General features: G+C 45.4%; 3 protein-coding genes across 4 annotated transcripts; 2 read left to right on the plus strand and 1 right to left on the minus strand.

The window, feature by feature from the left end:
* The first annotated feature begins 225 nt into the window (after positions 1–225).
* Positions 226–7,154, plus strand: prpf39 (PRP39 pre-mRNA processing factor 39 homolog (yeast)). Of its 2 annotated transcripts, none has more exons than XM_037448992.2 (15): positions 226–369; positions 1,193–1,636; positions 1,944–2,125; positions 2,237–2,362; positions 2,478–2,596; positions 2,711–2,878; positions 3,147–3,327; positions 3,759–3,866; positions 3,959–4,123; positions 4,556–4,682; positions 4,819–5,087; positions 5,404–5,588; positions 5,676–5,759; positions 6,250–6,361; positions 6,515–7,154. In XM_037448992.2, exons 1-15 carry the CDS (start codon positions 357–359, stop codon positions 6,602–6,604), a joined length of 2,373 nt encoding a protein of 790 aa, XP_037304889.2. In that variant the 5' UTR covers positions 226–356; the 3' UTR covers positions 6,605–7,154. The 2 variants fall into 2 exon arrangements, with proteins under 2 accessions (XP_037304889.2, XP_037304890.2); XM_037448993.2 differs by having other exon boundaries at positions 6,518–7,154.
* A 307-nt stretch (positions 7,155–7,461) lies between these two features.
* Positions 7,462–9,114, plus strand: faua (FAU ubiquitin like and ribosomal protein S30 fusion a). Its single transcript, XM_037450238.2, has 5 exons — positions 7,462–7,607; positions 8,066–8,147; positions 8,522–8,666; positions 8,754–8,809; positions 8,895–9,114. The coding sequence occupies exons 2-5, from the start codon at positions 8,073–8,075 to the stop codon at positions 9,018–9,020; spliced, it is 402 nt and encodes a 133-aa protein (XP_037306135.1). The 5' UTR covers positions 7,462–7,607; positions 8,066–8,072; the 3' UTR covers positions 9,021–9,114.
* A 206-nt stretch (positions 9,115–9,320) lies between these two features.
* fkbp3 (FKBP prolyl isomerase 3) lies at positions 9,321–11,179 on the minus strand. Its single transcript, XM_037449408.2, has 7 exons — positions 11,024–11,179; positions 10,566–10,667; positions 10,350–10,451; positions 10,120–10,255; positions 9,950–10,017; positions 9,768–9,865; positions 9,321–9,659 (listed from the first exon to the last, which is right to left on the minus strand). The coding sequence occupies exons 1-7, from the start codon at positions 11,126–11,128 to the stop codon at positions 9,605–9,607; spliced, it is 666 nt and encodes a 221-aa protein (XP_037305305.1). The 5' UTR covers positions 11,129–11,179; the 3' UTR covers positions 9,321–9,604.
* Between the last annotated feature and the right edge of the window lie 2,175 nt (positions 11,180–13,354).

A 13,354-nucleotide genomic window follows, 5' to 3' on the forward strand; every position in this document is an offset into this window, starting at 1 on the left:
CATTGTATGTGCAGGTTTGCCTTCATCTAGTAAATTAATCAACACATCCCTCTCAATCATTGACCGGACACGTCATTCTCACGAGCAGGGTACATCGTCTGCCTTAGAAAACGGTTAAATGAGTCTACCGTCCCTATTGCTTAGTTAACCCTCATTCTTCTGCATTTATAGTCATTTGAAAACTTTATTTCAAACGTCGTCACCACACTGGTGGGCGGGCTTTTTGACGCGCATGCGCATCTCGCTACGTCCCTCCTTTAAGATAAGTATGGTGGGCGAAGCGCGCCGGGCTATTGTAGGTTAAATTTAGTGACTTCGAGAGCTGCACACAAGTTTACAAGGTCGACCAACATTTCATGGAAGACGCGGGTAAGATTCTAAAACGTATTAATGGTTAATAAATCGGTGAGCTTGTATCTTGGCAAGCTAAGGCATAGCCGTCAGAGGTAACGTCAGCTACGGAAATTGCTAGCTTACTAGCTAGCGTGGAAAAGCTGTTGGTGCCGACTAAGACCTGGAAGCGGACGCAAATGCGTAGCACGTTGTAGGTGATCCAGTTGGCTTGAGCTGAGCGCAATTGTGATGCAATCGACCACCGTTGGGTAAACTTTGTTAATACCGAAACATATAATCCTGGTGAGATAAAATTAGTAAGGTTCTTACATTGGTTTACTAAATTATCGCAATGGAGTTCAACCTGCTCGGGAAATAGATGGTGCTCAGGGCCCAACTTCGGACTGAACTTTGACTGGGAAACATGGCCTCAAACAACAACCACGGCTAAAGCTAACGTTCGATTTCGACGAAACGCGTGACGTTGCTTTTGGGTTTAGGGTGAACGTAGTGTTATTTTACGAAGAAGGACGCGCACGGGATAACGTCCCCTTAGATTATTAACGTTAATCTGTTCGCCGACGTCGGGGTCTAAAGAAGAACCGTTTAATGTTTGAACAAGGAAGTGCGCTATAGCAACAGCGGCCAGTTTCAGTGACTCGTTTTTTTCACGTGCAAAGCTAGTCAACAGGGTTACATAGCGTTGCATTAAGTTAAAATGAATTGGACTTACGTTTTATTTCCACAATTAGCGGTCATATTTACACGTTATCCAAGCTAATTATCAACATTTCTGCTGATATATTTGTTTTTTTATGAATTAATTTTGAAGCTAATGGTCCATCCGACTTTTCAACAGAACTACAACTTTCAGACGCCCCCATCACTGAAATGCTGGACACTGAGTCCCCTGCCATGGAGAGCAATGGGGATGCCTTTCTTCCTGACCTTCCTGTTATAGGCCAAACTGCTGACTGGTCCCCTGACCAGGTTGCTCCAGAACCACTCACGAATATCTTACCCGAGGACTCTGATGCGTCCCAGGATGCTCCACTACAACTACAACAACAACAACAACAATCCCCAAACGAGCAAATGAGTTCCCCGGAGCTGGGATCTGTGGAGAAGGCCGTGGAACAGTTTCAGATTGCCAGTGCCCAGCTCTTCCAAGTTGAACAGCCACCACCTCCACCACTGCCCGCGGAAGAGGAAGAGCCGCCGCAGCCGCCAGCAGAACACGTACCGGAGCCTGTAGAACCTGAGCCAGAAGGCCAGGAGATGACCGTTGCGCCAGAACCAACAGGTCAGGATAGCAGTCATGGCAGTAAAAATAGTCGTTTAGTTTTTGCTTTGTATACCTGCAGAAGAGGGACATTTTAAGTGGAAAATGTAACGATGTTTTAGAATAACATAGTTTACCGAAGTTATTTCATCCGTTCAATCACCTGAAGTGGTTGATATAATTCCAATCATTGTGTGTCAGTCAGAGCGGTTCACTCATTATTTGGTCTCTTTCCAGCAATAGGCGTGCCATTGATTTGATATTAAGAAAAACACAAGCTAGCCCAATGTGGCTCTTCCACGTCATGATTTCTTTCCAACATCTCCAGATGGCACTGAGGTTCAGCAGATGACAGAGGATGGGATGGAACTCGAAGAACCAGCCAGGGAGGCAACAGAAGAAGCTGTTGCTTTGGAGCCAAGTGAGTTTGAAAAACTCTTCAAACAATGTGAGGATAACCCAGAAGACTTCAATGGCTGGGTCTACTTGCTGCAGTTTGTGGAGCAAGAGGTAAGAAAGACATGCAGATCATTCAGATACTTTTGTATGTTACTATGATTAAAGAGGAAAAGATGGATCATTATACTGAACTTGAATATTTTTGTTTTCTTTCCCTTGCAGAATTATCTTCCAGCTGTGAGAAGCGCATTTGATGCTTTCTTCCTACATTATCCGTATTGCTATGGCTACTGGAAGAAGTACGCTGACATTGAGAAAAAGCATGAGAATATACAGGTTGCGGAAGAGGTAAATATAAATGCCATATCGACATGCATGCTTTTCTATCTTTCTAAACTTTTAATGGATAGAGAAAAACCTCACAGTCCAGCTGTTGACAGGCTTGTTTGTGTTTCGTCTCAAGGTATACAGAAGAGGCTTACAGGCTATCCCTCTCAGTGTGGATCTGTGGCTGCATTACCTGACCTACATCAAAGAGAACTCTGACCTGAGTGACCCAGAGACCGAGGGGCGCATCAGAGCGTAAGTAAAAATATTCTTATTTAATTGACACCCCCCTCCTTGTTTCCTTGAATTATATTAGATAATCAGATTAAAAGTTGCTCAAGATTGACACTTTCATGTTTTTTTCCCCAGTGCCCATGAACATGCAGTGCTCGCAGCAGGCACAGACTTTCGCTCAGACCGTCTTTGGGAGTCCTACATCAGCTGGGAGACGGAGCAGGAGAAGCTGGCTAATGTTACCGCCATCTATGACCGCGTCCTGGGCATCCCAACCCAGCTGTATTCCCAGCACTTCCAGAGGTAGAGAAAAAACTCGTTTTTAGGATTCAGAGACTCGTGTCCTCTGTAGTTAGAAAGCAGAGACTAGTATTTGCAGGGGTTTCTCATCAACGCTTCTGATTTTACTCTTATTCACCATTAAAATCCTATGACTGTAATCCAAATACATTGTACTTTTGTACAGATTACAAAGATTTTTGTAAATAACAAAAAAGCAATTTAGGTACAGGATTTAGCAGTTCAACTATTTTAATTTCTTCAAATCTTATTTTATTTTTTTAATTTGCAGATTCAAAGATCACGTGCAGAACAACAACCCCAAGCACTTCCTGTCAGAAGAGGAGTTTGTGCAGCTGCGGCTCGAGCTCTCCAAAGCCAGCCTATTGGCGATGATTGGCGAGGTTGAGGAGACGCCCATTGCCTCTGAGGACTTGCCGCCGGGCATGGATGATCTCGTGGATCCTGCAAAGGTATGCATCTACTTGCCTCCTGCATGGCAGACGTTTCCAAAGGCACATCTTGCAGGGATTAGCAGGAGCTTGCCTGTTCTCCATTAGCCGGAAAGCTTTGTTCAGGTGTGAAGAGGTGTCTTTATGTCAGCAGCCAAGCCAATAAATGCCAATGGGGGATTCAAGTTGGCATCCACTCAGGGAATCGCCCTAAAACTAAACGGATCAACTGAGGCCCCGGCACCTGCACCCAGTGGCTGATATGCAGGGTGCATACATTCCTCTTCCCCCCTCCCCCCCCCCTCCCAGGCTTCTTATCTCTGGCAAGCTCATGGTGATGTAAATCCTTGGCTGCGGGACTAGCAGTTTCTACATCAAGTGGAGAAAAGTCGTCTGTGTAAATTACGCTTGGGTGTTGACCACGTCTTTTTTTTGTGTGTGTCTTCATGTAGAGAGTGACTGAGATCGAGAACATGCGCCACAAGGTGATCGAGGTTCGGCAGGAAGTGTTCAACCACAACGAACACGAAGTCAGCAAGCGCTGGGCCTTTGAAGAGGGGGTATGTGTCTCGTTTACTCATCAGTGCCAATTGTTCAAAATCCCTTCTCATTCACTGACGATGCTAATCATTTTGTCTTTTCCTTTTTATAGATAAAAAGACCATACTTCCACGTGAAATCCTTGGAGAAGACCCAGCTGAACAACTGGAAGGAGTACTTGGACTTTGAAATTGAAAACGGGATCCCTGAGCGCGTGGTCGTTCTCTTTGAACGATGCCTCATCGCTTGTGCTCTCTACGAGGAGTTCTGGACAAAGGTAACGTGGCCCTCGACCTCCCTCTCACTCCCGCTACCTCCCTGCAAATCCCCCACCATCGATGATATCACGTCGACACAGTAAATCGTCCTGCACTCTCTTTGCGTGTAACGTTGATATTTGACTGTATCTGTTGTATTAGGGGATGGCCTGCTTGCCACACAAGATTTGACTGCAGCATTTGCCAACTACTACGTTGCATCTTCTTCGTCTCCCACTACCTTACAGAAACTTATCTAATTGGTTCCATGAAGGTGCTGATGGGTTTACACAGAAAATTTCTAAAAACGATCTTGTCAATGAAGAAATTCCGTTTGCTGACTGAAATTTTAGGTTTAAAATGTGTCGTCTTCTTTGCCCCCCTTCTGTTTCTTCTCCTCTGTTCTTTTTCTCCTACATCTCTTCAAACTATCTCTGTTTTTCACTCTAAAGTATGCAAAATATCTAGAAGGCTACAGCATTGATGGTGTTCGACATGTCTACAAGAAGGCCTGCTCCACCCATTTGCCCAGGAAGCCAGCCATCCATCTGCTGTGGGCCGCTTTCGAGGAGCAGCAAGGTGAGTTTTCTCTTTCAAACCAGCATGCAAATTGAACCCAGTCAAATTACCAAGGAGACTTGGAGGTGTCTCTGGTTATCACAGTTTCCTCTGATGGTGCACGTTACCTGACAGTATCCTGGTTTCCTCTGCCCAGGTAATGTGGAGGAGGCCCGTGGCATCCTGAAGTCGCTGGAGGAAGTGGTCCCGGGTCTGGCCATGGTTCGTCTTCGGAGGGTCAGTCTTGAGCGTCGTCATGGGAACTTGGAGGGGGCGGAGGCCCTGTTGAGGGAGGCCATGGAGTCCGCGAAGAACGTCACGGAGACATCGTTCTATGCTGTGAAGCTGGCCAGGCAGATGATGAAGGTGCAGAGAAGTCTGAGCAAGGCCCGGAAAGTGCTGCTGGATGCCATCGAGAGAGACCAGGTGAGGACGGATGGATCCCAGAATGGTTGACAGAGAATATGGTCCGCAAAGACCATTAACTTCTCATCTGGTGCCATTTAGCCCAGTGTTCTGACCGGGGGGGGACCTGTGTAATAAGGAAGTTGCATACTAAAGGCTCTATTCATTCATTTATACACTCATGGGTGGTGGTGAAATGTTCAACAGTGTTTACAGACTGACCCACTAACAATCGTTTATCACCCCCTCTCTCAGTAACAGGTGTTGGTTTGTACCGCTCCACTGGCTGCGTTACACTAGTTATGGGATGAACACTAATAGTTTTGTGGCTTCACAGACAAGTCCGAAGCTCTTTCTTAACCTGCTTGAGCTGGAGTACAGTGGGGATGTGACGCAGAACGAGGCGGAGATCTTGGCCTGTTTCGACCGAGCCTTGCAGAGCCAGATGCCCCTTGAGTCGCGCCTCCTCTTCTGCCAGCGCAAGGTTGAGTTCCTCGAGGACTTTGGCAGTGACATCAATGTGTGAGTGTTGTGACTTTTTGGGACATAGTAGTGATAGAAGTTGATCTTTTTTACAGAGTAATTTGTATTAATTTTACGTCTTTTCAGGCTTGTGGCTGCATACGAGGAAAACGAAAAGCTACAGAAAGAAAGCGAATCCTCAAAGAGGAAGGCCGAGAACGGGTATGACAGGTACATAAGGGAACAGGGCTGGGCACACATCAACACACTTATTGTTCAGTACTTTTTTATAAAATACGCCTGTGGTTTTAACATATTCAGACATTTCACAATTTGTTTTTATCACCCCCGAGTTATTTGTTTTACCCCCGAACCATTTTGAAGAAGGTTTTAGTAAATTTTCTTTTAAACACCGCCAATACGAACATTCCCAGTCAAAGCCCTTGTTTAATAAAATTGCCTCTTGCGTCCACATTGCCTCATAGTCAACGCGGCACTCCTTTGGATCATCAGCAATACACAGGGAAGTTAATCTGATGGAGCTATGATGAGATACGTGAATGATTGACAGACTTACAGATTGTAAGTCTTTGAGTAACTCCAATCAAGCCTTAAGGTTATTAGCGGTTTTACTGCAGCGACTGGCACTAAACTCAGGGGTGCAAACAATTTCTCCATAAACAGCGTAACGTTTTAATAACTTGAAACCATTGGTCTGCAGCTCCCAGGAGCCTGATGCCAAGAGGCTGCGTATGGAGGACGGTACTATGGGAGACGTCTCCGCGGCGACGGACCCAAACGCGAGCAACTCTGCATACAACAGCTGGTACCAGGTGGGTTGGTTGATTGAGCAGCAGAAAAATGTTCCGCATCAAGTTTGCGTCAAACCAATCAAGTGGAGCCACATATGGTTGTATTTTCTACCATTTTTATTTGGTTGATAAATTTCTCACTTTTTTTTTTTTCCCTCCCTCGCTCCTTTTCAGCAGCAATATGGCGGTTGGGGACAAAACTCCTGGGGACAGTACAACCAGTATGCCCAGTACAACCAGTACTACCCTCCTCCCCCAACATGATGAATGAAATCCGGACATTAAGATGGAGACTCGGAGGAAGACATCCTTTCTGACCTGCCTAAAATGTCTAAACAGGGCTACTTAATATGTTGTCATGGAGATTTTCAACCAATGAAGCTGTTAGTTTCTTCTTTCTGGTTTAAAGTGTGCAGCCCATTGGTTGAAATAATAACACACACAGGGCTCCGTGACAGTCATCTTGATTGGTCATGTTTAATAAAAAAAAAAAACAATGAATTGCTACATTCATCTCCAACACAGGCTACTTTCTTTGGTTCTTTAATGCATGTTATTTGTGAAGGCAGATATTTTTTTTTTCTTGTGATTAAAGCATTTTAATTCTTAGATTGTTTGACTTGGTCTCTTTCTTTGCGCTTTTAAGATTTAAACTTGTAAAGGAAGCAAACTGTGATGTCCCTCTGAGTCTCGCTCACCCTACCAACCTGAAAGATTTTTAATGTTATGCTTAATGTTTCCATAGAGAAAATGAAGAGTTCCCTTTTTTTTTTATTTTGTCTTGATTTCATAATAAAGAGATTAATTTCCCGAACTGTTGGTGTTGGTTTGTCATGCTTCAATTCCTTACTGATTCAAATTATTTAAATCAATAAAACAATTCTTTCAGGTATTTAGTTCAAGCATGTTTTTCTTTTGTGTTCAGTGCAAACATATTGCATCTGTTAGTAACGAGCTGACAGCAAAGTATAAATCAATTATAAATATATAATAAAATATCCCAATGAACCTTGCTCATAATCAAATGATTGTGTCACAACTTTATGGTGTACGGCGCTCCGTGACGTTTTATTGCATCAATCCAGTTGTCGATTAAGGAAGCTGCAAATAAAACAATAACTGATACGTAGGGGATCGAAACAGCGTCCGGTGCGTGATGGGCGTGGCTATTGCTTCCGCCTCTTCTTACGTAAATCTACACATGCGCAGTGACAGCCCTCAGCGAGCCCTTTCTAAGCCTAGCGTTGAACGACTAGCATCAAACGAGGTAAGGCCTGTGCGATTTGAGAGAAAAACGCTCCTTATAGGAAACACAGGTATGAGTTAGAATACAAATGTATCACCGATATGATTATTAATCCCGCGTTGTACTTTATTCGAACACTTAACTCACATTTCATGTGGTTTTTGACGGACTTCATGAAACGCGTGCCCCATGCGGCTAGTTAAGCTAACGTAGCATTAGCGGTGGCTAACGAGAGAGAGAGACATGTCTGCTGCGGCTCCCGGCGCGTTGCTTTCCAATGTTCTTGAGCTACCTGCCCGTTCTGTGAGCTTAGCTAAAACGTCCTCCACGTGTTCCCACTTTAAAGCTGGTTAACCGTATCCAATCCTCAACGCGCGGTGATCGGTGGCCAGTGTTTGCTCTCACATGAAAGTCCCGACGGCACAAGCTGATTTCCGCAACATGTGGAATGATAATGATGGACGTGTCTTTGCTTCCAGCATCAAGATGCAGCTCTTCTTGCGTGCCCAGAACACTCACACCCTTGAGGTGACCGGACAGGAGACTGTTGGACAGATCAAGGTAACGTGTCCACAAGCTGGATTAAGGAGTCAGAAAAACCGCCTTTAAATGACAACAATGGTCCATTATAACTTTTAACGTATATTTACTCTCTCCGCAAGTAAGCTACACTTTAGATGTACTTAGTTATTTTGCAGATTGATGGGGTCAGCCATTAAAAGATAATGCAGTACATTTTAATAGCTGACCTAATGTATGTTGCATTTTATTTGTCACACCTTCAGCCATTTCTTTCTCTCCCATAGTAAAATGAACATTTTACTATTATTTCGCAACATGAGGCGTGTAAGAGTCGAGCATCTACAGTCACTGTAGGGTGAAGACCCATCAAACCTACCTACACGTGATGATGACTCTTGTTCTTTGTCTCTCAGGCCCATGTCCAGGGTCTGGAGGGTCTCCTGGTAGAGGACCAGGTGCTGCTGCTCGCTGGGTGCCCGCTGGAGGATGATTCCACACTCGCATCCTGTGGCGTCTCGGAGCTGTGCACCCTGGACGTGGCCGGCAGGCTGCTGGGAGGTCGGTACACGGACGCCACGCGGAGGCTTTAGTTCGGCCGTAAACACAAATCACAATCCCATTTAACTTTCCCTTTCCCACCTCAAGGCAAGGTCCACGGCTCTCTGGCCCGTGCTGGAAAAGTGAGGGGACAGACACCCAAGGTACGGTTTTACCCCTTTGTGTGTACAGCTGGTCAGCATATATGATGGTTTTAGAGAAATAAGCATTGTCCCTTGTCTTGTCCAGGTTGAAAAGCAGGAGAAGAAGAAAAAGAAGACTGGCCGAGCCAAGCGTCGCATCCAGTACAACAGGCGCTTTGTGAATGTGGTGCCCACCTTCGGAAAGAAGAAGGGACCCAACGCCAACTCCTAAAGTGCCCCCAAGGAGAAACATGATCACCATCCATGTGTTTTTACCAGGTTAAATGTTATCCTGCTGTACAGAATAAAATTTGGCTTGAAGAAAATGGCTGTTTGTGGTGTATCATTCAATTAATGATTGTAATTCTAATGGCGTTTTAATGTATAAATGGCACATTTGCCTAATATTGGTAGTCAATAGCAAAGTCTCCTGTTGGTTAAGCTAAAAGCTTTCCTCAAAACTATGAGCTTGCATTTTTGCAAAGAAAGCAGGTTTTTTAAAGGGTTAAAAATCATGAAGCAAAGCACTTAGTCTCTGAAACCAGTTTATTAATCATTTACATTTCAGATGCAAAAGAAATTACAGAGAAAAAGGTTTCAGGGTGTTTCATATGTACATTATTGACAAGCCATCCCCTGTTGGCCAAAACACAAAACGCTGTGATAACTGCCCGTTTCTTGTAACACGGTGAAGGACAAAGTAGGAACAGAACGGTACAATTAAAAAAACAAAACATCCATGTCAACGTCAAACTTTACAGCAAGGCAATTCAATATTTTCTTCTTTCAAACTGCGGTGCATGTGGGTCGGGGCGGTTAGTCCACAGCCACCAGCTCCACCTCGAAGATCAGCTTGGCGTTGGGGGGGATTCTGGAAGGAGTCGAGGTGAAGGAGAAGTAACAGTCGATGCAAAACGAAAACGGGAGAACAATTAAAGAATTATTTTAAAAAATGTGCGCAGCCCGGAGGAAAGGATACTTGGAGTCGGGGAGGCCCTTCCTTCCGTAGGCCCACTCCGGCTCGATCTCCAACCGGGCCGTCTCGCCCTTGCTCATGGTCAGGATGCCCTCGTCCCACTGTGGGAAGTAAAAGAGCAACGATGAGGTCGAGCTCCATGCCAGTTTTTTTAATTTATTTTTTAGTAGACGTGCATCCCTCACCCCTCGGATGACCCGGCCCAGGCCCACTTTGAAGGTCAGCGGTTTGGTCTGCTTCTTCTTTCTCGCCGCTGCAGAGAGGAAACACGTTTAAAGCGGAGGACAGAAGATTACATGAGGCGGGGGGGGCAAAACGACCCGTGCACGATGCTTCGGGTCCGGTTCTGTCGTACTTGTGGGGATGTTGGTGTCGAAGACGGTTCCGTCCTCCAAGGAGCCGGTGTACCAGCAGCTCACATTGTCCCCTTTCTTTGGGAAGTTCTCCTTGTCTCCTTTCTTCAGCACAGACTTGAAGAACTTTGGTGGACCCTGAGAAACAGATGCAGGAGTGGTTATTAAAAATAAAAAGTTATTGGAGCAAACCAAATAAATCTGAAAATATTCCCCCCCCCTCCCTCAGTACCTCATCCACTATCTCCGCGGGGGCGTCTTTGGGCTTTTCGTCAAGCTTCACGGATCTAACCTGCTCGGTCACTTCCTCAATCGGTTCTGTACCTAAAAACCTCTGCAAATGATGCACGCGCGCGCGCGCACGCACGCACGCAGGGTTTATTAGCGAACACGTGGAGTGACACCGCATCTGCGGGGCGGATGTGAAGGCTCATTAATAATCACTTACTTTGCTCTCAAAGAGCTGATTGTAGGCAACGATCAAATGTTCCTTCTTCGCGGTTTTGGCGACGTTTTTGATGTTTCCGAGCAGCTTCTGCTCGTTGAGGAACTGAAAAAAAAGAAAGAAAATGCAATGAACAAAAAAGGAGAAAGTTAGCGCGTGCAAAGAGTCACCAACGTGCAAACCAAACATTATTTAAAAAATATTTTCTTTCAAGTAAACGCGGTGCGAGGCTCCGTGTGATAACAAAACCAAGCGGAGCCTCTCCATCCTAAAACACGAGCCCGCGGTGTCGCGCACGATGCAGCAGCAGCAGCAGCAGCAGCAGCAGCCTGCGTCGCGATGTGGCTACGCGGGGGCTAACCACGCAGCGTGCCGCAGCGCGACGGGCGCCAACACGCCTCGACCCGCGCGAGCTGGACCCGGCGCGAGGCAACGGAACCGAGGGGCGCGCGCGCGCGTACCGAGTGGGCTGCATTGTCCTGAATGAACTTTATGATGTCTTTTTTGGGGAAGTCGTCACTTTTGAGCTGCTGTTCGCTCCACTCCCGTGTTGGTTCGTCCGCCATTTTGAGAGACGAACTGCTTAAATTTGTCCCTCCTGGCGCATCTTAAAAGCTGCGCTCCAAACCGGAAGTGTTTAAAAAAAAATTATACAGGATCTGTGGCGGTATTTAGTTTCAGAATAAAATGTAAACTAGGTCACAGAACGGGAGGTAATGTTTGAAGAAACGCGGCGTGTGTGAGTTGGAGAGAAAACAACGTAAGTGAGCGAGCCTGTGGCCCTTAGAATATTTAGGATTTAAATCAGAATTTGAGTAGGATTCTTTCCTCCAAATTGCGTGGCTGCCACCTAGTGGACATTTAAATATATGCACAAATACACCTTTCAATAAACGGAAAGATGTCCACGTTGAAAGTAAAATAAGTGGACAATTGCTATTATTATTTAGAATTGTCATAAGCTACCCGTGACGAGCGATACATACTATTTAGTATTTCTGTCAAATCCAAATGAAAAATCAGAAATGTATATTCTATGACTACATATTTCCATGCATTCTCGATCCACTGCACCCTTACATATTTTAAAAAGTAAGCACAGACAATGCAAACAATGTAATTCTCACATAGTCTTTGCAGAACGTTGTCCTACACGATGTTCAAGCCTATTTAAGCCCGTGCACTCGGTCAGATACACATGCAGTGTGTGTGAGTAACCGTTATCTCTCAGTCAAGACATATAGAGTATATGTAGGACATCATGAAACAAAAAGTTGGCTTTTTCATTAAAAGAGTTGGTGCTACTGTCACAAATAAGCCCAAAGGTACTCATAATCTCCGTCTTTATTGAGCTATGAATTAGAGAGCCCTCTAATTGACATCTTGTGTTGTTGTGCGCATGGCAAATAAGGAGGAATTTATTTGCTGTCCAAAAAAACAGAAACATCTTCAGTACGACGAGGAAAGTCTACTTCACCTCTAAACCTCCTTAAATAGTTAAGTGGTTAATCATTTGTACATATTTTCCATAACTACTAATTTCACATCATATGTAAATCCTGTTGACAGAAAAAATAATGCATGGGGGTATTTAATGATGTGTAGCGTTGAATCCCCATATTAACAGAAATATATTGTGTTAATGTTTCCACCAGATAGTTATATATTTCTATAGGTCACTTTATAGTCACTACCAGTCAACTCTGCCTGCAGTTACAGACTTTGACCTCAAGAGGGTAGTATGCACACGCTGTTAATTCGAGTGAAGCCGTTTCTGTTCCACATTGACAAAATATGAATATTTCCACACTATGATTTTGACAGTAAGGCTCGCAGGAGGGAACATCGCCATGATTCACTCTGTTGAAGAGAACAACAATCGTAAATAGCATGAACAGTGTGAATAAATAACATGTGCGTGGTGAGGGGAACAGAAAGCCTTCAGTTTTGCTGGACGGTGACACGTTAGTGTGCACGGTTAAAAACACAGTGCATCTGTTTTATGCATGTGCAGAGAGAACGACAGTAAGAGTCACTCCATGTCTGCAGCCATACATGTTGTTTACCAGCGATATAAATATAGAAGGACATTCAACCAAGATTTTTTAATCCATTCAAGGGTTGATTGGAAGGGAAAAGTGAAAGAGGATCATTGGTCAAATGTGTTACCAAAGTCGACCGGGCCTTGAAGATATCATTCACCGATATTTAGCCACCTCACCAGTGGAATTAAAGGCTTTCGTGATGTAAATCGTCCCTCTGTGGTCCGCTGTGGATAATGTGTTTTCTGCTCGGAGGCCTTATGAGATGCCCCCGAGCCACATGGCGAGCTGAGCCCACCTGCCTGCACGCCTTTAGCTTCACGAGGGACACGATTCCACGACATCCGGCAGCGAGGAAGTTGGTCACCGTCACCCGGGCACCATGAAACCTCCACCTAGGACCAGGTCTCCTGGGAGGAGGGCGGCGGCGGGTCGGAGGAAAGAGCCATGCGGCAGGTGGTGGCTGCAGCAGTCCCCCCCCCCCCTTCTGGTATCGTCGTGCAGCGAGGAGCTCTCCGCCCAACAAGCTGCACCGGGGGGGGGGGGGGTTTGGAAAACTTCCAATCCGGAGCTTAGCCCGCAGATCTGTAGTCTCAGAACTGGCCCGCGCCTGCCCTGTCAGATCTTATCTCTTGGCTGCATGCCGTGAAATGGGGCTTATTAAGAGTTTAACTGAGATCAGCCCGACCCCCCCCCCCCCGATCTGAGGCATGCAAAGGAAAAAAAAAAGAAGGGAAATCACTCACCTGA

This window comes from Pungitius pungitius, chromosome 20 (genome assembly GCF_949316345.1).
Source record: "Pungitius pungitius chromosome 20, fPunPun2.1, whole genome shotgun sequence".
Classification (NCBI taxonomy): Eukaryota; Metazoa; Chordata; class Actinopteri; order Perciformes; family Gasterosteidae; genus Pungitius; species Pungitius pungitius.